Genomic DNA, 26,158 nt, shown 5'->3' on the forward strand with positions numbered 1-26,158 from the left:
ATCTTAACAGTTGAAAGGGTCCTTAACAATTACCGACATGCATGTTGGTCTCCCTTTCTAGACTGTGCTTTCTCTACTTGGCACCTACTAATGCATTTTTACATTTCCAGCACCTACCACTGGGTGTTCAGTAAATTGTTGCTGAATTTATTGATAAATCACATCCTTTCTTTCTACAGATGGCAAAAAGCCAACTATCTAGCTTGGGGTATGTGGACACACACTTTTTAGGAGAAATAGTGAATTTTCAGGCATGGTTTGTCAGAGCAGCAAATAAGCACCTGGAGGGCTATCACTGAGCCAGTGCAGTCAGCTCAGTGGGTGAGTGAGCTAGGACTACGGCGTGTCTGCAGTACACATCCTGCCAGGGGGTGGCGGCAGGCGCCCACAAACTCTCTCCAAGACCGGCAGGCCTGATTTACCCTTTGAGTGTAGGGTGGGGAATAGATTCCTCTACTATTTCTAGTTTATTTTCTAATTTCTTGATGCCTTGAGATGCTTGACCAAAAGAATAGGGCCTGAGTTATAGACAATAAGACCCAGAAACTAAGCACCTTGTCTGGACATTTATGTCTAACCCGTGCTAGGCATTTACTAGGTGCATTGTTAGTGCTTTCATCTTCTAGCTTGAGGATTTGATCCCTGTGCGAGCCTCAGGCACCCAGGGAGGATTTACACTCTAGGCTGTTTTTAGGTCCTTTAGTTCCGGTGTGGATGGAGATTGAGAACAGATTTTCATGTGGGGAAGAAGAGAGAAGAAAGAACATGACACCCTGGGACGTGCGCCTGCAAGAAGAAAGGAGAAGACGGCTGGGGCTGCAGAGACACACTCAGTCCACTCAGTCCTGAGGGTGGCCTCTTCTGGTTTTCCGCATCTGTCCAGCCAGCACCATCACTCCTAACATCTCCAGTCAGTAAGCAAGCCCTGATTGTGAATAAGTACACAGTATAGGGAAGTAGTTGGAAATTTATAATATGTTGATTATATTTGTACAAGCCTTAGCTCAGAGCATGTAATATGACAACAGGACATAATCAATATTTAAAATACAAAATGATGGAGAATCCAGGGCTCATTTGGGTAGTCCTTACTCTGAAGTATTGTTGCATAATCCAGTGATCTGAGGCTGGTGTGGGGGAGGGGTATCACAGATTATTAGACAACTGAGTTTGAAAGGTGGTATCAGATGATGATGCTATAAGCCAGATATCAGGAGTAGACAATAAATGGGATGCAAGTTCAAAAGAGGAAGAAGGCATGTTGGCTCTGGTCATAGTAAAACAGCAGTAATACCTGGTACATGAATGTTTGTTGCATTTTGCTAATAGTACTTTATATTTCCATAATATTTCAGAGTTTCCAAAATACTTTCATGTCATTTATTCTTTTTTTTTTTCATGTCATTTATTCTTACCTGGCTTCATTAAGTCTTCACAGCAACCTGTGAGTCAGGTATTATTAAATGAGGTAAGATACATAGAATACTTAAGATAGTGGTTAGTATGTAGTGAATGTTTGCTATTATTATTAAAATCATTATTAGCCCTATTTCATACATGACGAAACCGAGGCTCAGAGAGGCTGTTACTTGCCCAAAGTCACACAGCTGAGAAGTGGTAGAACTAGGCCAGAACAGCTCCCCTGGCTCCTAATTCTAGACCTTTCTCCATTTCCCCATGCATAAAGAGGGAGTATTTAAGCTGGGCTTAGCAAGATTGGGCCAAGTTTTGAGGCAGCCTTAGCAGAGAAGTCTCTGATGATGTCTCCTCAGCCTCATGAGCCCTAGTTTGCAAGAGCATGGGAATTCCTGAGGGTGTTCTGTGCCTTAAGTAGGAAGAGTTAAACCTAGAAGCTTCTACTCATTTTAGCAGTAAGGGGAGGTGGTTCATTGCCTGGGCAAGCCATTAAACTCACAAAGATCCTCAGCTGGTAGGCTTGTTAAGAAAGTGTTACAATAGGGGGAAATTGACAACACACGCACCATAGATATTTTTAGTCCGTGCTTCAAGGATGTACATCTTGGTTTCTGTTTAGACTGAGCACCAGGGGGTGAATTTGGATTGATTTGACAAGACTGGCTGTTGGAAAGTCCTTACTGAGCACCTTCTCTGTGCCCAGCTTAAGCAAGGGACTGTGGCGTGGGGGGGGGGGGGGGGGGGGGCGGGGTTTAACTAAGGGAGGTGAAGTAACTTTCCCAAACTTTCGAACACTGGGGAGAGTGATATAATCTTTTTCTTGGGTGGGGGGCAGTGTGCCGATATCAGTAAAAGCTCTGTCTGTTCCTTACACCAGCAATTCTGCAATAAATTATCCTTCTAATGTACAATGTGGTGACTGTAGTGAATGATACTGTATTGTATACTTGAAATTTGCTTATAAGCGAGTAGATTTAAAGTGTTGTCACCACACACATGCACACAACACACACACACGCACACACACACAAGGTAGTAATGTGAGGTGATAGGTGTGGTAATTAATCTGTGCTTATCCCATTTCACAAAGTATACATGTATGAAATCATCATGGTGTACACTTAAAATATTATAATTTTGTTTGTCAATTATAACATAATAAAGCTGGAAAAAATAATTTATCTTATGAATATATTCTTAAATGTAAGCCATTGTAGCTCTGTTTGTAATAGCAAAAACAATCCAAACACTGGAAATCTAAACGCTCACCAGTAATTTTTTTTAAAGATTTATTTATTATTTATTTATTTGTTTGTTTATTTATTTATGGCTGCATTGGGTCTTAGCTGTGCTACGTGCGATCTTTGTTGACGCATGCAGGATCTTTTGTTGCAGCCTGCAGGCTCTTCATTGTGGTGCTCGGGCTTCTCTCTAGTTATGGCGTGCAGGCTCCAGGGGGCATGGGCTCTGTAGTTTGCGGCACGCAGGCTCTCTAGTTGAGGTGCCCAGGCTCGGTTGCCCCGTGGCATGTGGGATCTTAGTTCCCCGGCCAGAGGTCGAACCCGTGTCCCCTGCATTGGAAGGTGGATTCTTTACCACTGGACCACCTGGGAAGTCCCTACACTTGGGGGGTTTTTTTGTTTGTTTGTTTTTAACATCTTTATTGGAGTATAACTGCTTTACAATGGTGTGTTAGTTTATGCTTTATAACAAAGTGAATCAGTTATACATATACGTATATCCCCATATCTCTTCCCTCTTGCGTCTCCCTCCCTCCCACCCTCCCTATCCCACCCCTCTAGATGGTCACAAAGCACCGAGCTGATCTCCCTGTGCTATGCGGCTGCTTCCCACTAGCTATCTATTTTACATTTGGTAGTGTATATATGTCCATGCCACTCTCTCACTTTGTCCCATCTTACCCTTCCCCCTCCCCGTATCCTCAAGTCCATTCTCTAGTAGGTCTGTGTCTTTATTCCCGTCTTGCCCCTAGGTTCTTCATGACCTTTTTTTGTTTGTTTTTTAGATTCCATATATATGTGTTAGCATATGGTATTTGTTTTTCTCTTTCTGACTTACTTCACTCTGTATGACAGACTCTAGGTCCATCCACCTCACTACAAATAACTCAATTTCGTTTCTTTTTATGGCTGAGTAATATTCCATTGTATATATGTGCCACATCTTCTTTATCCATTCATCTGTTGATGGACACTTAGGTTGCTTCCATGTCCTGGCTATTGTAAATAGAGCTGCAGTGAACATTGTGATACATGACTTTTTTTGAATTATGGTTTTCTCAGGGTATATGCCCGGTAGTGGGATTGCTGGGTCGTATGGTAGTTCTATTTTTAGTTTTTTAAGGAACCTCCATATCACCAGTAAATATTGGTTAAATTACTGTATGACCTTCAAATGGAATTTCATGCAGCTATTACAAAGAAAGAGGTCTAGGGCTTCCCTGGTGGTGCAGTGGTTGAGAGTCTGCCTGCCGATGCAGGGTACACGGGTCCGTGCCCCGGTCCGGGAAGATCCCACGTGCCGCGGAGCGGCTGGGCCCGTGAGCCGTGGCCGCTGAGCCTGCGCGTCCGGAGCCTGTGCTCCGCAATGGCAGAGGCCACAATAGTGAGAGGCCCACGTACCACAAAAAAAAAAAAAAAAGAAAGAAGGAGGTCTATCAGTATGTGTTGAAAGCATATCACTAAGATGTATTTTTTTAATTGAAGTAGAGCTGACTTACAATATTAGTTTCATGCATACAACATAGTAACATACAACATTTTCATAGGTTATATTCTATACAAAGTTATTATAAAGTAGTAAATGGAAAGATATCCCGTGTGCATGGAGTGGGAAGAATTAATATTTTAAAATGTCTACACTACCCAAAGGACTGGTATATTTTTAAGTGCAATAAAAAATTAAGGTTCAAAAAAGCAGAGTTTATATAGCATGATGCCATATGTTTGAAACATATATGTATGCAGATATATGCACACAATTTCACACACTGGAAGGATATGCTTGCAACTGATAATGGGGAGTATGTGTGAGGAAAGAGAAATGGGAAAGGAAAAATGTATTTTTCATCTTATCCATCTTATTCTTTTGAAGATAGATAGATTTATTGGTTTAACCATGTGACATACTTTTTTTTTTTTAAGCCACTTGCTTGTGGTCACACAACCAAAAAAGTGTACAGCTAGGATTCCCACGCAGACTGTGATTCCAGAGCCCTGTGATCCAGAACCCCTCTGAATTCCAGCACACTGCTTCCTAACAGTGCTCTCTTAGGATCAGGAAGTAATTCTGTCACTTGCTTGTAAGTTACAAAATTTTTCATGAAAATACCTGGGAGAATGTGCTCATTCTCCAGAAGAAGACTCTGCTCCATCGCCTGCCACGTTGGCTCCTTTTCTATAAGACTGTGGCTCAGCCAAGAGAGGTCCATCACCCAGAGCCAGATAACACAAACTAACATTTCCAAGCGGACAGACTGCCTTAAGGAAAAGGCATTAAGATAATTGGAGAGTTGGGGGTGGGCACAAGGCCTGAAAACAGTATCATTAGTCAACTTGGTCAATGGGCAGGTGCAGAAAGTGGCAGATAAATGCAGACAGAATCTATATTTATACTTCAATATCAGTGTTCACAACCCACAAAATAAATGAGTGAATTAAAAACCCTGGCAGCACCTAAGTACCTAGACATAAACTCTTAGTTCTAAGCTTAACTCCTATGAACTTCTCTGTGATTTGAGCATATTATTTAGCTGCTCTGGGTTTCTTACCCCATTGGTTAAATGGACAGCACTGTCTGTCCTGGCTGCTTCACAGAGTTGTAAGGAACAAATAAGGCAAGAATGTGCTTTGAAAATGCAAGGCATCATACAGAATGAGAGGTTATTGTTAATGCCTCTGAGACTTACCTCACAGAAGGAGAGCTATTTTGAGACAGGAAGATGGGAGGAAGCATCAGAAAAGCATTGCTGGTAACAGGGTAGGCACACCTCACCAACACAGGGAAGGAACCTCTTAGATCATTTACTCCAGTTCCTTCTGTTTATAGTTGTGGACGAAGACCTACGGAGTCCTCAAGATCTGCAGAGCAGTGATAGTGCCATGCATACGCTATTATTTAAACCCATAAATAAGATGGAACCCTAAAAGGGATGGGATGTGCTACAGGCCCCTTGCCCAAGGGGCTTGCTGAGCTGTGAACGTTGAACAGCGTTCTGGAAGCAAGCTGATGAAGCTTAGTAAGGAATTGGGGCAGAGGTAGGGGGATGCACTTCAGTGCTCCAGCTCCAGGATGGCTGAATGCCCCTGAGGAGCAATTTGAGGGTAGCCAGGGACTTGGATAGGACAAATGACAACTTCCTAGAACAGACTGTTCCAGAACCAGATCGGAAAGGAAATAGCCTGGCCTCGTCCTGGGTAGTTCACAGGAACCGGTGTAGGAAGTATTTGTAGTGGAACTAGCGCTCACAACATCAAGTCCCTTTTGCACAGAAGAGAGAAAATGGGAGAAGACACATGCAATGCAGCATACATGACAAGTCAGTTTTTGTAATGGTGGGAATGAGGATGGCAAGAATGAATAAGCAGAGGGAGACAGTGCTGTGCAGCGCCAACGACTCTGGACTCAGACTTGGGTGTGAATATTGGTTCTGTCACTAACTTGCCATATGACCTTGAATGTGCCATTTTTATCCCCTGAGTCTTGGTTTCCTCATCTCGAAAATGAATGCCTTTCTCCCTATCTCATAAGTTGTTATGAGGACTAAATGAAATGTTCTTGAAAGAAATTAGCACATAATTCCTAGAACATGATGCCCAATAAATGTTAGTTTATCCCTTTGTTTTGGAGAGGGACTTTTAGAAAACCTCCAGTGAAACATACTAATTTGAAATTTCAAGCACTGGGAAAGCAAGCCCAACCTAGGTAGCATGTGGAAGGGCCCTTTTTACAGGTGGAGAACCAGCCTATAAAGGCACATAAGAAACTCTTATGAGAGGAAGGGGAGGTGAACAGCAAAGTAGCAGTGGCTATAAATATAAGCATAAACAGTCCTCTTACCAGCAGCTGTAATGTGAGGTTCCTCCAGCTCCGTGACAAAACGGGAAGATAATAAGTACAGTGTATCTAGGCTTGACTCATTCTCTTGACTGCCCAGAAACACAGGATAGGTTTTGTGTTCAATTATAGTAGCTTTCCTCAGCCTCTCCCCCTGCCCTCTGCTTTTTTTCTGGTATAATTAACTCTCCTTCATTCATTGATTGTCCTTTAATCCTTGTTTTGTTGGATATATTTGCTTTTTAAATTATTGTCTCAAATCCTTTTTGGAAGTATGTGTATGAAGAGGTAAAATAATAACAGTTTCCTTAGAAACTAAAATTCCAAGGGTGGAAACCAACTAGAAAATCAGAGTGAAAGGCAGGATGGGGGAAGATAAGGAAACTATAGGGATGTATAAAATTGACCTAGTCTTTACCAGGAGTAACATTAGGGAAATTGTTACTTCTAGCCTCCTTTTGGAAAGACCAAGGATGTTATCATAAAATGACAATGCCTGAGAGTGAAAGGCCTCTTGGTTTATTTTATAGAGGGGAGGCCGTGGTTTGACTGGAGGCTGTCTCATGGTGATCCAATAGCAGACTGACCCAGGTCTCTTGACTCTCATTCTGGGATTCTGTCTGCCATGGTCCTCGTCTTTGTGAGAGTGAATTTCTGACCACAAACACCTGTACAGAACTAATTTGTGTGGGTTTTTTTCCCTTTTTTCCAGGGCCAAGTGCTTTCGGGGCAAAAAAGTCCTTGGAGATTATGATATCAAAGTGGAACAGGTAACCAGCCTGGAGCCCAAGGTTGCATCTGCATCATTGTTGGCCCCTCTTGACATTCCAGAATGAACCATTTAGTTCTGCCAAGTGGAGATCGGTGTCCGTCACTAGCTTCTAGGCTCTCCATCTCCTCCCCCAACCCTTTCCAGGACTTTTCTCTCTATGAGACATGGTTCTGAAGGCTGCATCTTTCAACTTCGCTGACTTCTCTTCATGGCTCTGGTGTCCGTAGAGAGGCAAGCAGTGTGGCTCTTGGGGCCCTCTGGGTGCAGGGTTCTCAGGCTGAGGAACACTTTAGAGGAATGTCTTCCTAGGACATGGCCACACCTACATATTGCTGGTGGCATGGTCTTGCTGGGTAGGCACACGTCTGCCATTCAGTTGTGTGGCCTCCAGTGGTGCCTTCTCTGCACGCCTGAGGCTACACTTCAAAGAGAACTTAGAAAAGCACACCTCCTGGTCTTAATGCAGAGAAGTCCTGAAAGGTCATTTTTTATCTTCTTGTACTGTTTGCTTCATGATAAATAGAGATTAGGTCCATTCGAGTGCATAGGGGGATGTCCAGTTTAAACAATGCATGTATTTTATATGTAATGATAGAAGTTACTCATCATTCCTTACATGGTGTGCTGTGATTGATACAGAGTACTTTTCCTATCCACTGTTGCATTCAGTTCTTAAAATAACTTATTAGATAGGCAAGGTTGATAAAAAAAATTATTCCCATTTTATAGATGGGAGAAACTGTCCACCCAGAGAGAACAAGTAACTTGCCTGAACATATTATGCAGCTAGTTGGGCCGGAGCAGAACTAAAAACCCAATTGCCTAAACTAAAACTTAGTGTATTTATGTTGAAATTGATAAAGGGCATGTTTGCCCCAGTTTGCATTTCAGCTCTGTAGAGAGGCAGCACAAAGGATGCTGGGTGGGGAGTCAGAAGGCCTGAGTTATGCTCCTGTCTCTGCCAACAATAAGTTTTGTTTATCCAGAAAAGTCACTTAGCTGCTCCTTTGGTAAATAAGGATAATTATCTCTGCCCCTCCTGCCTCATAGAGTAGCTATGAGAGTTAGATGAGATCAGTTTGGGAAAATGCTTTGCAAACGGTAAATAAATGTTTGGTGGAAGGGATGCTGTTGCTGCTATGCGGAGGGCCCCGCAGAATCAGGACTGTGGGCTTACTCCCCTACTGTTATTTTTATTTATTCATTTTTTATCATAGTAAAAAACACATACCATGAAATCTACGCTCTTAATCTCCTCCTGTTATTTTCCAGGCAGAATTTTCAGAGCTCAACCTGGTGGCCCATGCAGATGGGACCTATGCTGTGGATATGCAGGTGCTCCGGAATGGCACAAAGGTTGTCCGGTAAGGTCCTTTCTGTCCTCTGGGTCGCTGTCACTGTCACCACAGTCACCATCTCTGGCTTGCAGTGGGACAGCATTGCTATGTATAGCGTACAGAAGTTAATGATGTGTGCTGTGCGGCAGTGGCAGAGGAAGGTAGAGGAAGCCAGCTCCTGCCTTTAGGGAGGCCATAGTCCACTGGTAGAGAACGCTGCATGGGCTCAGAGCTCTCTGAGCGGTAACTGGATTCCTGTGAGAGGTGTTGCAAGACTCCCGCCCTACCTCAGCCAGTGCAGCTCTGGGCTTTTATCTCTGAATATATTTCCCCTGGAAAACAGGGTTCCATTGCTTTTTAAAAAAAGTTTGGAAACCTCTGTTCTGGTTCAGCCTCCTTTTTTACATTGATTTGCTTAGATTCCCTCAGTAAGTTGGTAGCAGAGCCCTGTGTTCTATGTGAATTCTCTTAACTCCCAGCCCTGTGTTCTTTCTATGTTCCAAATTCCTGGAAACTCATAAGTCTGATAGGAAAGCCTGGGGTGGGAAGGGACATTGTGGGTGGAAGAAAATTTGCAGTTACAAAGCACTTACGTGCCAGGAGGGTGCTGGGTGACTTACAGACATCATCAATTGTAACACAACAGTTCTGTGCGGGAAGTGATGGGGATTCCAGATGAGGGAGAAAGGTTCCCACAGTGTTCTTCTTCCCTGGGGCTCAGCGTGGCTTCGGGTTTTCAGACATCAGGGTATTGCTCCAGGAAGAGTGTTCACTTCACCCTTTTCCCTACCTCAATCTACGCTACCCTGACACTGAGGCTGCCAGTGTCCAACAGGACCTGGGTCCGTGACAGGGAAGGCAGAACTCAGGTGTCTGGAGCCTCACGTCAGGAAATGTGAGCTCATCCATCCTGGAGACTGAGGAGGACAGAAAAGGAGACGTCTGTCCACATGGGGGTGAGCTCAGGAAGCTCCTTCTAGAGAGAATGGTGGGCTCCTCCGACTGCAAATGCAATGAATCACAGGGACGCATGACACAAGCGGGTGGTGACAGGAAGGCCCATGTCAGGGTGCCGGGAGGGATCTGGCAAAAATAAGGCAGGCCCTTCCAGTCGCAGTGTGGGGAATCAGGAGCTGACCGCAAGCCTAGAGCTCAGTGCGTGTGACTGGGATATAAGGTTTGGTCTCAGGCATACAGCCGGAGCCAGTTTCCCAGAACTAGGGCACAAGGAGGTCAGAGCACATGCCACCTGACTTGATGCTAGCTCCCCTGAGCGACTGAGGAGGGGTCCTTCCACCCCCACTTTAAAAGACTGATCTCTGAGCCCAGGTGGGGCTGGAGCTGTAGGTGGGGATTGGTTGGGTGCCTGGGAAGAGAACCGGGTAGGTCATTACACATGTGTGAAATGGCCAAGGCCTAGAGCCTTGAGGGCAGATGCTGCCACAGAACTGACTCTCCAGGAAGGTGGGGTTCCTCTGGAATCAGGGCATGAAGATGGGGGCCCTGGTCCTGTGGAGCAGCTGGGGCTGGGAGCTCTGCTGGCTAGAGGTGAAATGCAAGGAGCCTTTCCATGCATGGGAACACTGTGTACTCTCAGTGCTTCCTGTAGCCAGTTGCTCAACCTCAGTTCTGCAAAAAATATTTGCACCCCTCCCTAGCATCCGCTTTGGAAGAATAACATGGGGACGTCTGGTATCTGTTCTCAGCCAGCCGGGACCCTTGCTCACCCGGGGACCTGATGAGGGCACTGCCTATTTTAAGGAGCAGCTTTAAAGAGTCAGAGCAGGACGCTGAGATCAGGGATCTACACGGCAGGGCAGTGAAGCCAGCCAAGTGTGTTGTCTTTAGAGTCTGCTGGGACCCCCTTGGGGTACCAACTCTGGAGCCACAGGAGCTTCAGCTCTTGTCATGCACCACAGGGACAGGGAAAATTCTTGTTGACCTAAGGTGTGAGGGTCTAAAGTGTTTCTTCCCTCCTGAGGGCTTTTGCACCTTAGAAAAAGACAGTGCTTAACCCAGAGGAATAAGAGAATTTCAGAAATCTGTTCAAATCTCCTTTGAGAAGTGCCAAACATAATACCTCTTTTCCTAGTCCATGAAAGAATAGTAATGATAAAATGAAGGGCTTGGCTCGGGTAACCCCTAAGACTCCTTCCCTGTCTTGGTCTTTGGAGATGGGAGACAAGAGGATGTATATGACCTGAGGTTCTGGTTGATGGCAGATTTCTACGTTCTTCCCAGGTCCTTCCGACCAGACTTTGTGCTCATCCGGCAGCATGCGTTTGGCATGGCAGAGAATGAGGACTTCCGCCCCCTGATCATTGGCATGCAGTATGCAGGCCTCCCCAGCATCAACTCCCTGGAATCCATTTACAACTTCTGTGACAAGCCATGGGTGGTGAGTGAGTTACCCTTCCGCCAGGTAAAAGGGTAGGACCCTGGTCCTCTTATCTCCCAGTCCCTAGGAGGACCACTGGTGATCCAGGTGCAGTAGGTGCCAGCTGAGAAGATGTGGGGAGCTTCAGCTGGGACACAGGGTAGGGTAGGCTCTCACAGTAGGACTTTGTCATCACGGGCTGGGCCGCCTTTGCTGCAGAGTGGACCTTTGGCCTCACAGCGAAGTCACACCAAAGATTCTGTGAAGACGCCCTTACAGGTCTGTAGGCTCTGCCCTTAGCCATAGGATACAACAATAAAAGTGCCAGTTTCTTGTCTGTGAAAGGTCTAACCATTGGAAAGGCCTGAGGCCAGTGGGGACCAAGGGGATGGTCCATCTCAGAGGGATGTTCGTGTCAGAGTCCTACCAAGTGTTTCAACAACCTTAAAATGAGATTCATCCACACATATATCAGTCAGACACTTACGTGTGCTGGAAGTGCCCTTAGAGATCATCAGCTCTCACCCCTTCAAGTAGAGATGTGAAAATTAAAGAAGGAAGGTAAGGAGTATAAAACCACTTACTATGTGATGCCATGATCTGAGATTTTCCTACATTAACTTCATTTAATCCTCACAATAACCTTACAAGGAAGTTATTATCATTATTATCACTTATTACAGAGAAATTAGACCCAGAAAGGATTAAGTAACTTACCAAAGTTTCAGGGCAAGGATTTCTCTAGATGACAGTCCCTCTCGCATAAATTGGGTTATCACGTGAGGAAGAAGCTGGTCTGGTGTTCTCTTCCTTGGCTAGTCTGGAAGTCTTGGAGGCAGTAGAAACGTTTGAGCAGAGAGAAGAGTGACGCTAGGAGGGAAAGTAGCCTGTGATGGTCCTGGGCTTCTCTGGCCTCCCCTCTGACAGCTGGGGGATCCAGTTCCTATAACTTTGCTGCTCCAGGCTGGTCGTCTTGGAAGGAAACACCTGCCCGTAATCACATCCTCCTCTTCTTGTTTTTCAAAAATCATTTCAGGTCTTACATACTGGCTTGCCAAGGGTCATGGCACTGGTGGCTGATTGTGAAGTTCCCAGACCCCAAGCTCCCAGACTCAGGGAGCTGGAGGGGGTGTTTTTTAACTAAATGGATCCATCACCTCTACTTTTACACCTGAACTCAGTTTTCCTGTTCCACTGGAAGCCAGGGAGACCTGACAGTGTGAGAGAAAGACCAATGAGCAAGGAGTAGAAAGATCTGGGAGCTGCTGTAGTTGCCACTTGTTCAGCCTTTCCCTCTGTCTGGCCTGAGGTTCTGGAGTCCTAAAGTTGTGCAGAAACAGGCTACAGGAATTGTGTGATTTGAATGAGTTGCTAATCACAGAAGAGCACATATGAGGCCTTCACCAGGTTTCCCCTTAGTCACATGACCTTTCCTACTGCACTCATGTCCTAGCCCTTTCCGCCCTCACCCCTTCAATACCTGTTAGAATTTGGCTCCCTCATAGCCACACAGGGCGATTCTGCTATTATCAGCTTTTTTGGGGCACCCTCACTAATCAGCCTTCTGACTAAACCTCTCTGTGCTCTGGTTTGTCTGTAAACTAGGAATAATCATAGTACCTTCCACCAGCTTGCCAGCCTGGTGTTACGGTCCCCTAGTATTGGGGATCTGAAAGAAACTAATTCCCTGCTTTATGTTCCAAAACTGTGCTGGAGGCCAGGGAGGGGCAGATCAGAAAGCCTGTGCCTGGGGCTTTGCCCCTCCTGGGATTTGGGATCTGGTGGGTTCACATTCTCACCCCTTCACAATCCAGCATATTGCCGTTGGCATCGCATGAGAACAGCGGGGCTCCCTGGCAAAACACCAAGTTCTCCCTTCGTTTTCACTAAGCAGCTGCCACGCTGATGGCATTTTATATATCGTTCTCTGTCTGTTAATGGGAATGAACGAATCTGGTGACTGTGAGGGGAGGGTCCCTCTGAGATGATGACTTTGGTGTGTATTTTCTAAATTTCTTTATTGTGGCTGCTCTTGGTGTGAGGAGAGGCCTCAGCTGGATTGGGAAAGGCTCTACGTTGTCTCTATCACAGTGTCTCTGAGCATATCCACTATCTCATAAATTGGTCAGGGCAGGCACACTGGGATTTTGAAAGCAGAAGTAGACCTACCAATGAAAGTAGCATTCCAGAGAGTGCAAGAATGCCACCATCACATATTGCTGCAAATTTATCTGAAAATCCTGTCACTCTGGGTGTTTTTTAGAGACAGATGCACGTGAGTTGAATTAAAGCATTTTATTTCCAGGAGGGATAAGGATAACATTAAAGTCAGACTGATCTTGAAATCCCATTTCATCCAAGAAGTCTTTCCTGATACACTGAATAAGTGGTTATATTGAATGTTATCTTCCTGTTCATTGCCAATACCACCCCCAGCTCCCAAATCCATTCTTTTGTCTAGGCATGGTGGAAATAACCCTTATCAGATATTCCTTTTGTTTAATTGGTGACTGTGTGCTTGTGACTGAATCTAAGTTTCCAAGGAGGCAGGGGTTAGATGCCAAGCCCAGTACTTTGAGCAGAAGGGACTGCAGGGGGTGGAGGAAGGTAGTATGAGCTCCCAGAGGCCCAGCTAGTGCCTGGGAACTGGCTGCCATTTTAGCCTTGGCTGTGCCGGGACTCTGAGAACCTGCCGTGGGCCTTCTTGGCATCGGTGTGGTGTCTGTTTAACAATCCCACATGCTGGGAAGATAGGGCCCCACATGCCTTGGTGCCGTGCCAGGGCGTGGGCTGCAGCAGGACAGAGGTTGTGAGGCAGGGCTGGTATCAGCTCTCCGGGGAGGCTGGAGAGCCTTGGGAGCTCAGGCAGGTGTCCAGACACAGAGCAGGAGTCCAGCCAGGCCGAGGTGGGCAGGCAGGACTTAAAGGTCAGATGAGGTGGTGGAGAGAATCAGAGAAGGCAGGAAAGGTCTGAGGGGTGGTCTAGACAGTCAGAGAAGGTTGAAGAACCAGAGAATGGCGACAGCAGGGTACAGTGGAGAATGCACTGGGCAGGAGGAGACCTGGGCGCTGTCCCAGTGCAGCCCCAAGTCCAGGCATGATGTGGGAGCCTGCGCTTTCCTTTGCTTCTATAGCCCCAGTCTCCTCCTTTGTAAAATGAGATGTCTGGCCTAGAGACTCTCTCAAGTCTCTTCCAATAATAAAATCTTTGGGCCTTGAGAGTCCATCAGTCATACTTGCAGCCCTGGAGGAGGCCGTAGAGATCTAGAGTCACCAACTGCGTGTCACTAAGGGAAGTGACCCGGAAATTCCACTGTTTTTCAGCATTTCAAGAATAACAGATTCTATCTCTACTCACAAAAGGACCACAGCAGATGATCACTTAAACAACAGTTTGATCATGGAGTTTGGGAGGAAATGTAATAAAAAGATGTTCTTTTGTGGTAAAAAGTTTGAGGAACTGATCAAATTCAGTTCTCTCTTTTTATATATGAAGAAAAGGAGGCCCGGAGAGGAGATATCATTTGCCTAAGGACACCTAGCAAGTTCGAGCAGAACAAGAAGAATCAGAAGACTGCAGTTTTCTAACAACCCAGTTCTGGCTTTTATCGTCTCCCCCGAACTGACTCATGCGCTAACATCCCTGATCAAAAACAGAACCCGAGCTTTTGAAAAATGTTCTAGCTTTCCTTTCTCTAATAAATAGAAGGTAGATTTGATCTGGCAGCTTTTCCTACTAGCAGTTCCAGATATCAGTGGCTTAGAGCGTGAACCCAGTAGCACTAGAGAGAAGAAGCTGGATTACCCCTGCTGCCAGCACACTGGGGTGGATGTGGGGAGCTTGTGTGTGAATGGGCGGAACCGGAAAGCTTCCTGTGGGAAGAGCGTGATCTCTTTAGAGCCTGAAAGGCTGCTGTGAGTAGGGAGAGTTACGGGTTAGGAATAGAGGAGCCTGGCTATGAATCTGGCTCAACTACTGTGTGACCTTGGGCAAGTGACCTCTCTGGGCCTCAGTTTCTTCACTTATAAAGTGTGGGGGGCAGGGGGCACCAAGGGGTGCTACATGTTTGCCAAAGGCAAACCCTGACACTTAAGTCTGTGTACTTCATCTCTTCTCCATGGAGCTGTTCTGGCTTCTCATAGGTGAAGGTCCAGTGAGTTCAGTTCGTAGATGAGTAGTAAGTCCTAGAAGACTGCGTCTGTCTTTCCTGCATTCCATGACTCCATTCTCCCTGCAGGAAAAAGCTACCATTCCTTTGCTTGGCATTTGAACTTCCATGACTGGGCCCCATGTTACCTATCCAGCTTCATCACTTGCCATCTCTAGAGACGAAAGTGTTTAGAGTTAGAGACCCAAATTTCAATCCCAGCTTTACAAGCTCTTTGCAGCTCCGTGACTTTAGGCAAGCTTCCTACCCTCCCTGAGCTTCATATGTAAAATGAAGATGATAAAGAACCTAGTTCATCAATTTGATATGAGGATTAAATGAAATATCATTAAAATTGAGTAGGCACTGAATGAATGTTAGCTCACTCTCTCCCTTCCCCAACTAAAGCACACGTTCCTGGAGAATAGGAATGGGACACCTCTTTTGTATCCTCAGAGCGCTTTGCACAAAGTCCTCAGTGAGCAAATACTCAATAAATAATTGTTTGACTGACAAACAAATATTTGTTGGATTGACACTTGGTCTGTCTGTTCCAGAGCTGTTTAGGGAAACTGAAACCTTTGCTTCTCTTTTGCAGTTTGCCCAGCTGGTGGCCGTCTACAAGACACTGGGAGGAGAAAAGTTCCCACTCATTGAGCAGACATACTACCCCAACCACAAAGAAATGGTAGGTGACTGAGTGCGGGCTTCAGTCTCTCTGCTGTTCGCACTCTGAGCTTAGCCACGTGGTGACTGTGGGGCTCTGAAGAGGGCCTCAGCCTCCCAACCCCAGAGACTCTGTTGAGGTTGAACTGCAGACCTGCTTTGTGAAACCAGGGTGGCTGGGTTTTAGCTGACAGCCCCTTGTCTCCAAAACCTGGAGACAGCATGGGAAAGAGCAGAAACAAGGGCATTTTATCGAGCGACAAATCCATGAATCAACAATCAGAAGATCCAGCTGCTTCGGGTCCAAGCCCAGCCCCACAAGTCAGGGATGGTTGCATTCCCTCACTGCATGTCAGTTTCCCAGTGCGAAAGGCAAGTGGGCATAATTATTCCTGGCCAGGACATTTAATATGGTACTTGCATAATTTAAGTGAGATTCTTTAAGTAACAGTCTGTGAAGAATGTGAAGTGCTCTTCAGATGTAAGGTGTTGTTCCTGTTGTTATTCATCAGGCCCTTCCATTCCCTTGGCTTCCTCAAAATTTTGATAAGACTAGGGTTGCACTGTGCCTTCTCTGAGGCCATCCTAGGATGGCAGAAGGAGCAGAAAAATGGAATGGATGGTTGGTACAGAGGCTATTACTAATGTTTTTCTCTCGTGGTGACCTGGGGCTTAACCCCCTTCTTCTTCTCTGGCCCCACGTACTCTGCCTCAGGCCTGCACGGTCAGTTGGTGGTCCTCCCTAACCCACCAGCGGAGACTCTCTGTGCCATAGCTTTCCAAGTCTGGTACTCGGGGACAGAGAGTTCCAGAAGGAATCTCCATTTGCACCATTTCTGTGAATGAGGAGCCTGCTCCTGGCATTTTGTGCGTGGCCCAGCTTATCAGCGAGCCACGCATGGAAGATGAATAACAACCCTGGGCCTCGAAAAGAACTGCCTCCTTCATTTTTGTCAGAGCTTCCCCAGGAGAGGCCCTGGAACCTTAAGCCCTTGTGTTTAATAAATCCTTGAGACTGTCATCAGGGCTTTCCCTTTTAGGACAAGTCAGGAAGCCCTGCAGAGGCTGAGGAACCCTAGGGGTCTGTGCTTGGCGATTTCAGGGAGTCCAAGAGGGGACTGAGCTGAAGACTGAAGGGGCTCTCAAAGCTGGCTTTTTCCTGCTGTAGCGTCTAGCAGGCTGACCACTGAAAAAAACTGCAACATGTGCAAAGTGTATTCCTCATCCTTTTGCCCCAAGGGCCCTTGCGTTACTTTTCTCCCGTCCTCTATCCTGATATTTGCCTTCAAGAGAGGACCCCTAAGGTCTCTCTGAGGTGTCAAAAGCTAAGTGGGAATTTCAACTCTATAAGAGAAAGGCTTTTTTTAGCTTAAAAAAAAGTTTTGAAGTAGGAATGAAAACATTAGTAATCTAGTAGAGAAGGACTTTCTAAAAGAGACAGAGGAGAAGCCTTTTGGACATCAGTTGAGGGCATTAAGTATAGTTAACCTAGACAGACAACCCAAGTCTGTTCTTATCTTGCTAATTGGGCCAGGCCCTCTGCCAGGAATGGTATAGAGGGGATTACAGCACATGGAGGGAGGTTAGGCCATTGTAGGCTTCACACTGGATGGTTCTCTGTCCCCCAAGTCACTCCCCCAAAGCTGGGATTGAAGGATCAGAATGAGGTGAGACAGGAGGAGTAGAGGATACACAGCCAAAGGATGTTGTTCTTTTCATTTCTCCAAATCAGCCTGTTTATGATACTGTCAACCCTTCTGGTCTTGTACGTCACAAGGCCACCACACCATCTCATATGTATAATAGTCACCATCTCTCCCCTGTCAGATCAGTTAAGACAAAAAGAAAGCACATTTATCTGGGGAGAAGAAGGAATAGTCCTAGCTTTGGAAAAGAAACTAAGCCAGAATCAATAACAAATACCAGCTCAGCTAAAAGGGTTTGGGAGGCAGGGATGAAGGGCTGAGGACAGGAGAGAAAAGTCATGCTACTTTCCCTAGCCCTTGACAGGTTCTGGACTGGGGTCTTGGACACAAGCTGTAATATGCCCCATCCCTGCCCTAATGCTGGCCAGACCATCCACTTGTTACTTCCCATTGTCTGGCAGTGATGAGGCAGGTGGTGACAGCCAGAGCTCTGAGGGAAGGAAAATGACTTGGTTTTCAGGATTCTTGAAGGTATGTGGTGGTCCCTCCTAGGGCTGGATGATATCAACAAACTCCTTCCTGAGGGGCAGGCGTCCCTGGTACCAGCTGCAGGTGCCATCAACATGCTTCATGCAGACATAGTGCCGGGCCTGGTACCCATAGAGCTTCCGTTCCAATAGCCAGTCTGTCCAGAGGCACTCGTTGGGAGTCGAGATGGTACAGGGCACCATATAGCAGGTGGTGATCTAGAGCCATAGCCACACAACATCAAAGTGAGTAGGGTGTCCTTTTTCCATTATTGCCTTTCAGACTCCTACATGTTCTCCTACAGCCTAACTCAAACGCCCCCTCCGTTATGAAGCCTTTCCTAGTCTCCAGATTTCTCCCTTAGTTCTCCTTCCCCCTGTGCTCTGCATATATAGTATTGCCTCCCTAATGGCATCTCTGGAGTCAGAAAGACCTGAAGGTCCTTACTCTACCACTGACCTTAAGCAAGTCACTTCACTTCCCACAGCATTAATTTCTTCACCTTAAGATGGAAATCTTAAGTCTTCAAAAATTTGTTTTAAAGACTAAATTAAATATTTTAAATAAATTAACCATTACAGGTCCTGGCAAAAAAAGTAGACTCTCTTTAAACGGTAGTGTGTTATCCCAGTTTGCCTAATACGATGGCTGCCTTCCCAGCTAAAATGTAAGTACTCTGAGATCAGGGACTATGGGCCATCTCGCTTTCCCATCCCCAGCTTCATACGATGCCTGGTCCATCGCAGATCTCAAGTATAGTACAGCAGGTGAATAGACCACGCATGCATGAAGGAAGGAATATATGAAAGGTGAGGCTGCACGGCTCAAGACCCTTCCCCCGCCCCCAAAAGACCTTGGAAATGGACATTCCTTACTTGGCAGCCACAGTTCAGATGGTAGTGGTGATTCAGACTTTCTCTCTGCAAAAAGGACAGGTTCTCCCAGGGCTCGATGTAGTTGCACAGATGGATGAAGACTTTCCCATCATTGAGGATCTGACCTTCAAGGGGAGATGGAGGAGAGCCTAGCATGAGGAATCTGCTCATGGAGCTCCAGGAGTCCAGATTCTTGAAGGAGCCCCAAATTACAGCCTCTTCAATATCTTTTGGTGGCAGTGGTGACATGGGACTCAGTGAAGGAACCAGAAATACCTCTATTGTCTTTATATCGAAGCTGTTACCAGATGATGTTTGTATGAGAGAGAACTTTGGGGTGAAGACCTTTACGTTAGCATGGTGTAGACAGAGGGATGTGGGCTTTAAGTCAGAATCTTGGTGGAACCCCCTTCTTTTCTATCATTTACTAGTGTGTGACCTTAAGAAAGTCACATAACTTCTCAGCTGAAAGATGAGAATAATGAGGTTATTGGCAGGATTAAATGAGAGAATGTCTGTGAAGTTCCCAGCACAGTTGTGGGCCCACAGAAGATGTTCAATAGATAGTAGGTCTTCCTTCCTTTTCAACCCTTTCCAACCCTTCCCAATATCTACACAGGCCAGTCTCCTGCCCCAGTGATACCTATCTTGGTGAGTCTTTCCCCTTCCCTTTCTTTACTTATCAAACTCTTTCCTGTCTCCAAAGACCCTTTTTAGTACCATCTCGTCCGCAAAGCCATCCCTGACCGTGCTAGCACACACCTCTCTTAGAACTTCAGTCGCTCAGTCATTTACTGACTGAGCAACTACTATGACCTGGTACCAGGAATCCAGAAATAAATATGACAGGATCTCTGCCCCCAAGGAGCTTAAACACTAGTAAGGAAGACAGATAAGTAGGCAAAAATGACACTGTTGTGTGATTATATACAAGATGCAGTATAAGAACAAAGGAAAGAACAATTATCTCCGTCTGTGGAAGGGCTGGGGGCAAGAAGGGTGTCTAAGAGCAGATGATGCTTGCATTGGGCCTTGAAGGGATGGGTAGGAGTTCACCTGCCAGACAAGTGGGGAAGAACTTCTGGATGTTGGGACAGAGGTGCGTAGCCCAGCAGTATACCTACTGCAACCATAAGTAGTTTCATTCAGCTCTAGGAGAAGCGAGGGGCTGGGAACAGTCACTGACAAGTGGCAGGAGGCGAGGCTGGAGAGGTCGGCAGGGTCTGGTCACAGAGGGCATTCGGTATTAGGCAGAAGAGCTTGTGCCTTCTCCTGCAGGCGCCACTGATGACTTTTCAGTACGCTTGTGCTTCGTCACCTAACCCCACCTTCGTTTAGACTTGACCTCTGTGAGGGCAGCCAGCACGTTTGCTGCTTCCCCTGATGCACCACCGTACCTAGGAGAGGGCTAGGCAGGCAGAGGGCAGGTGCTCAGGAAGGAGGTGGCCTCGTTGGCTAGTCCTGGGACCTGGAGGGCTCAGGGGCATGCCCCGCCTCTGCCTCTCCCATCCAGAGGCGCCCCGATCAGCACATGCTCAGAGCTGGGGGCCCCTACCAGTGTGGCCTCCAATGCCTATGACTTCTCAGAAGTTTGAACTGTGAGCTCTTTGAGGACTGCGACTTGTTACTGAGTCTCCACTCTCCTGCCCCAGGCCAGGCAGTGAGTAGGTGGTCATTCATTGCTAAGGGGATGGACAGATAGTGGAATTCCTCCTCCTGTCCTCCCCACCTGCTGTTTTTCTTTTCCTGGCCTTCTCTCTAAATATTTTTCATCCTTTAGGGCCGATTCAGATCCCTCTTAGACAATGAAGCTTCCCTAACTGTTTACAACCACACAAATGCCTTTCCCTGAACTGCAAAATAATTCAGTACTGCATTCATTCACTTATGGATTATATTCTTGTGAGGTTCTTTAACTGTTCTATCCCAACCAGTTCAGTATGAGGGATCTGCCTGGGTCCAAGGTCATGGAGAGAGAATCACGTTAGAGTCAAGGCTCCTGTTAGGGCCTGTGCTTTACTGCACCCCCAGAATAGGGCCTCGGATGTGAGTCAGCCACGAGCCAAGAGTGTGACCTGTCCTGGCTGTCTAAAGCTAATACATCTGTAGGCTACAGTGACAATTATGTGTGTATTGCAGGGGGAGTTTGCAAAATGCACAATCCTCCTTTGCTCTGTGTAACTAAGACCTCCCCTGCAGTGTGGTGTCCAGTTTGGGGTCCTGTGCTGGGGAGGGACAGGGACAGGCTATATCCCTTTGAAGGTGGCCAGGGCAGGAAGGGGTCTGGGAACCGCAACCAGTAGACCTGGAGCTAGAGTGCATGTATCTGTCGTCCTCAGCCCTCTGAAGGGTCATCGTAGAATAGAGGGCAGAGCTGAACCCAAAGAGAGAGTTTCAGAATGGCAGAATTTGGCTCAAGATACCAAAAATCTTATACCAATTAAAGCTGTTTGGAAATGGAACCAGTTATCCTAGGCTGGGAGAGCAACCTGTGAACTAGCAAGCCAGTGGCAGTGAGGACTCTTGCACTGAAAGGGACGTTACCAAGGCTCCTCCCAACCTAGGCTGCCTCTTCGTAACACAGCTCTGTTTTATGCCCAAGAAAGTGCCACCTGGCTCAGCTCACTACCCAGGGTCAGCCCGGGCTCCTCCTTGACTGCCTTCCTTAGGGCAGAGACTCTCAGGGCCGCTTGCTGGTCTTTCACTTACCAGTCAGGAGATACTGCTTCTGGCTGTTAGCTTCTAGTTTCACCCCACAGAGGGAAGAATCAAAAGGTGTATAGATATACTGAATATTGTTGACTTTCTCAAACCCTTTGAACATCTGAAAGCATTTACAAAAGAGCAGTACTGGGTCAGTGAGTGTACTTTATATCTTCACAGGAAAAACTTTTTCTTAATCGAAAAAAATTAAGCGAAAGTCTAGTTCAGGATTTGTTGCACACAGATGGCCCAACTGGGTCTTTCCTCTCTAAAACAATCTAAACCTTGGTTGATTTCAGTGAGAAGGGAGGTGCCTCTAGCAGCCCTATGCACAAGCGCTGAGGGCCTGTCCCGCACTGTGCCTTGGCTCCGGTGGGCCTGTTGCCTACATGTCATCCCCTGCACTTGAGCATCTGTGCCCCAACACCGCAGAGCCAGGCCGCCTCACCTATCGGCCCCACCGCTCCCAGATCACAGACTCCACTCCTCCTAACAGCCCAAGGGGGTGATCGCCCTGGCCTGTCCCCATGTACCTTTATCTGTTTGATTTCATACCGGATCATTTTTTGAGTGTCAGCAGGGTCTGCACTGGCAGGAACTACCTTCTCACTGGAGATTTTGGCCCGGATCGCTGCACAGGAAGAGAAAAGAGGGAACTTTCAGCAACACGTGGGAGTGGTCCATCTGGGATCTAGATGACGTGGCATCACCCTGGAGAACTGTGCAGGGGAATTCTGGGTTTAGGTCTTGGTGGGTTATGGGGAGAATGCTGCATGTGAGGGAAACTCCTCTGCACTTGCTGGAAGTTCCAAAACCCTCGGGCCTGTTGGGTCCTGCACTTTAGCAGCTGGTTTGGGGAGTCTGGTTCTCCACAGCCAGGGTGCAGTGGGGTGGAGGTGCGGCAGGTAGAGGAGGAAGCAGGAGCCACCTGAGGGCAGTTGGTGTGCGGTCATCCACTGCTGTAGTCCAAGGCCTCAGAGAGAGACTGACCGAGTTGATGTTGGTAAATGTTTATGAATTAATAAATGTCCTGACCCTGCACAGAGGTAGTTCATCTCTTGCCACTTGGGTATTAATCAAAACCTGTTTATGAGTTCCTCCTCTGTGCCTGGCCTAACGTTAGATACTAGACCCACAAACATGATTAAGACAGGGTCCGCACCCTGCAGAACTCTTGGTGTGGTGGAGAACACCCTTAGAAAGACCAACAGCACAGCATGGTAGGAGCACAGAAGTGCTGTGGTGGCACCAAGGAGTCAGGAAGCCTTCAGAGAAGAGGAGACACCTGAGTAAGATCTTGAAGGATGAATAGGAGTTTGCCAGGGATTTAAGGGTTTCAAGGAAGGGCATTCCAGGCAGAGGGACAGAAAGGGCAAAAGCTGTGTGTTGAAGTGAGGGCGTGGTGACAACCTCAGTTATAGGCTTGGACACCCAAGGATGTTTATAATGAAAGCGCAACCCACTGGCCCCTGGCTTTCCCTTCCCCCATCCAGTAGATCAGAATAATCACCGGAGAGTTCCGCAGACTTGTTCAGTGACAACACCCCCCCCCGTAACTGCAGTAGGCAGGGGAGATGGGGTCGCTGCGGAGGCCTTTTATGCAGTCTGTTCCCTCGCAAGTCTCCGGGTCGCGGCGCTTGCAAGGTGGCTGTGGCGCCGGCCCTGCCCGACCCACGGGGCCCCAGCAGGAGGCAACTGGTGCGGGATTGGAGCTCCTCCCCTTCCCTCCAGACTCCAGGTCTGCCGCTGGGCCCCGCCTCGACCCCACACAGCCACCCCCTGCTGTGGACCTCGAGGGCTCCCCCGGACTCACCTAGCGCCGAGTGGCAGACGTGCTGCTGGGGGTGCGCGGGGGCGCAGCTGCACGCCTCTCCCAGCCCCGGCGGCCGAAGCAGCGCCAGCAACCTTAGCAGCAGTGCCCAGCTCGGCGCGGTCCGCGGGCTCCGCGGCATGTCACGGCAGCGCCCTGACTCAGCCTCTGGGGACTGTCGGACCAAGCAGCTCCTCCAGGGCTTCTCCAGAACTCGTCGCGCCCCTCGCCCCTGGTTTTATGAGGTGGACCTAGGGCCAGTCCCGCCCCGATGGGCTCCGCCCTCCTTTGGCTGTAGGCCACCCGCGGCTGCGGGACCAGCGGCCCTCCTGGCCGGCGGGCTCAGTGGCAGGCTCAGCAAGATGAAGAGGGAAGCCAGGAGAGTCTCCTAGCCTCTATTTCCTTGCCTGAGCCTTCTGGAAGTAGAGGGAGGGGTGGGAAAGGGGATGGTGTAAGGATCGAAAGACAGGGCAACAAAGACAAATGCACCGGGACACAGAGACCAAGCGACTGTGATTCAGGCAGAAAGGACAAGAGTGTAGAGAGGCACAAACAGAAAGAGACAGGCGGAGTCAGAGAGAGGCAGACGGAATTACAACAGGCAAAAGAGACAGTGACAGAGAAGGACGGATCTCTTGCTGAGCTGCACGCTGGGAATGAGACAAGCTACTCAGGGCTTCTTTCAGCTGCAGGAAGTGTTTTCAATGCCCTATTTATGAGGCTCCAAAGCAACAGCAAACAGTAATGGAATAGGACAGAGAAAGTTGGGGTGTGTGTGTGTCTTGGCTCTGTCGGCTGGGGGGTGGGGAGAGATGTCCGAGAAAGCAGCCAGTGCTTTAGAAACCCTTTCCCGTGCCCAGAGCTCAGACTCTGCAGATGTCTGAGGACAGTGCTCTTGCTGGGGGCTCAAAGCACGGGGTAGCCCATCACTTAGGGCAAACCTGGGTTCTCAAAGCTCTCTCCAGACCCTAGGCCACCCTGGTTCCTATCTCAGGCCCCTACTCAGCTGAGAGACTACATCTTGTTATAGAGGGTGGGGCAGCTTAGAAAACAAAGAAGCAAGGCACTTGAGGCCACGGACTGGAGTCCTGTCCACTGATTGACAGAGGGCATAGTTCTCCGACCCTCCAAACAGAAAGAAACCCACGGGATTGTTGTCGTAGCATGTTTCCACACAGCGTTCCACCAGCAGGTCGCAGGCTGGGTACTGATTCTGTCACTAGGTAGCTTGGCAACCTTTGCCTCTCTGGGCCTCACTTCCTTCTCCGTAAAGTAGGATTGAACTACGTGATTTTGCCCCAGTCTCAACTGGCCTCAGCCAGGAATACTGAAATCCTCAGGTCAGGTACTCCCAGTATCTGGTCACACTCAGGATTCCCGTGGGGATCTGACTTTTCGTCAGACTCAACATTATTTCCTTTGAAAGACATGTTTTCATCTTGATGTGGTGGTGATGTTTGAAAAGAAGGAAACTGAAAGAGAGCTGAGGCCTGACTAAGAAGGATGAGATTTGGTGTCCAGGTTGGTTCTTCACGCAACACCGGATCAAGATAGAGTCTGATGTGTTATTGCTCGGGATCTCGAAAGCATCCAGTCCAGTCTCTTCGCTTGGCAGATGTGAAGACTGAGGCCCAGGGAGGTAAAGGGACTTGCAGAGAGACTGGGATGCAAGTCTCCTGACGTCTAGTCCAGTGCTCTTTCCCCTCCACCACGTTATTTCTTCCATCACCATTTTGTAACAGCTTGAAATCCTGCCTTTGAAGGGTAGTTCTTCTTTTAAGTTTTCATAGTTCTTCTGTTAAAATACGGCTACCTCAAGGTAATGTTTACTCTCTTAAGGATCTCTTTTGAGTGATAAACGTGTTGAATTCCTATGTCAGCTCTCTTCCAAACCCCGAGCTGGGCAGAGATGGGCCTTCGCATACTAAGTAAGCTGTGTTTGGTGCTGAGTGTGGGGTGTTGGTGAGCAAGGAAGAGAGTGTGAAAGAGGGGAGAAAAGCCAGGTTCAATGCAGGAAAGCTGGACACATGAAGGATGAAGCGATAAGTTTTAAAGATGTAGAGAGTACCAAGTCGGAGAGCAGGGTCCTTATGGTTCTGCTACTAATATGCTGTGACCTTAAGCAAGTCACTGTCACCCTATGGGCCTCAGTTTTCTAATTTGCGAGGCAAGTAGGTTGCACTAGTTCTTTAAAGAGCCCTTCCAAGGGTGTTCCCAAGAAAAATATTTGTAAGATTCCACACGTACACTCTGACCAATTCATTCCTTTCTCCTCTGCTTTCAGCTGACTCTGCCCACGTTCCCTGTGGTGGTGAAGATCGGCCATGCTCACTCGGGCATGGGCAAGGTAAGGCTGGGGCTGCTGTGCTCTGGGGTTGAGGCCAAGAAGGGCACTTTTCAGAGAGCCTGGTTGTGGACTGTTCTTCTGCCTCTGTTGCTGATGACTTCTTTTCAAGGAGAAGACCGTTTGGCCCCTCTGAAGCCATGAGTGTTACCCAAACGGTCCTCTTGCAGCAGGCATAGTGCAGGCCACCTGACTGGTCCCTGTGTTCTTTGCAGCAAATGTGGCTCCTGAGCCCTGGGAAGGGAAGCTCAAGAGTAGGGACTTCCGGGGCTTCCCTGGTGGCGCAGTGGTTGAGAGTCCGCCTGCCGATGCAGGGGACACGGGTTTGTGCCCCGTTCTGGGAGGATCCCACATGCCGCGGAGCGGCTGGGCCCGTGAGCCATGGCCACTGAGCCTGAGCGTCCGGAGCCTGTGCTCCACAGCGGGAGAGGCCACAACAGTGAGAGGCCCACGTACCGAA

At 47.8% G+C, this 26,158-nt stretch overlaps 2 protein-coding genes across 2 annotated transcripts in view; one reads left to right on the forward strand and one right to left on the reverse strand.

Moving 5' to 3' along the window:
• SYN2 (synapsin II) overlaps positions 1 to 26,158 on the forward strand; it is a 152,814-nt gene that overhangs the window by 99,984 nt on the left and 26,672 nt on the right. The window contains exons 2-6 of the mRNA XM_033865444.2: positions 7,205 to 7,262; positions 8,537 to 8,628; positions 10,843 to 10,999; positions 15,725 to 15,814; positions 25,639 to 25,701. Of these exons, the coding sequence (XP_033721335.1) occupies positions 7,205 to 7,262; positions 8,537 to 8,628; positions 10,843 to 10,999; positions 15,725 to 15,814; positions 25,639 to 25,701 (460 nt within the window). The remainder of the gene's footprint in view (positions 1 to 7,204; positions 7,263 to 8,536; positions 8,629 to 10,842; positions 11,000 to 15,724; positions 15,815 to 25,638; positions 25,702 to 26,158) is intronic.
• On the reverse strand, positions 13,259 to 24,118 carry TIMP4 (TIMP metallopeptidase inhibitor 4). The gene is made up of 5 exons (XM_004330555.4): positions 23,358 to 24,118; positions 22,078 to 22,175; positions 21,551 to 21,665; positions 18,842 to 18,966; positions 13,259 to 18,184 (listed from the first exon to the last, which is right to left on the reverse strand). The coding sequence occupies exons 1-5, from the start codon at positions 23,494 to 23,496 to the stop codon at positions 17,987 to 17,989; spliced, it is 675 nt and encodes a 224-aa protein (XP_004330603.1). The 5' UTR covers positions 23,497 to 24,118; the 3' UTR covers positions 13,259 to 17,986.

Source organism: Tursiops truncatus, chromosome 10 (genome assembly GCF_011762595.2).
Source record: "Tursiops truncatus isolate mTurTru1 chromosome 10, mTurTru1.mat.Y, whole genome shotgun sequence".
Classification (NCBI taxonomy): domain Eukaryota; kingdom Metazoa; phylum Chordata; class Mammalia; order Artiodactyla; family Delphinidae; genus Tursiops; species Tursiops truncatus.

Excerpts from the sequence above, each read along its gene's own strand:
- TIMP4 (XM_004330555.4), bottom strand. The coding sequence starts at position 23,496 with ATGCCGCGGAGCCCGCGGACCGCGCCGAGCTGGGCACTGCTGCTAAGG. Across the intron at positions 21,666-22,077 it reads ATGAAATCAAACAGATAAAG|ATGTTCAAAGGGTTTGAGAA; the intron begins GTACATGGGGAC and ends AAATGCTTTCAG. Across the intron at positions 18,185-18,841 it reads ATCTGAACTGTGGCTGCCAA|ATCACCACCTGCTATATGGT; the intron begins GTAAGGAATGTC and ends CTATGGCTCTAG.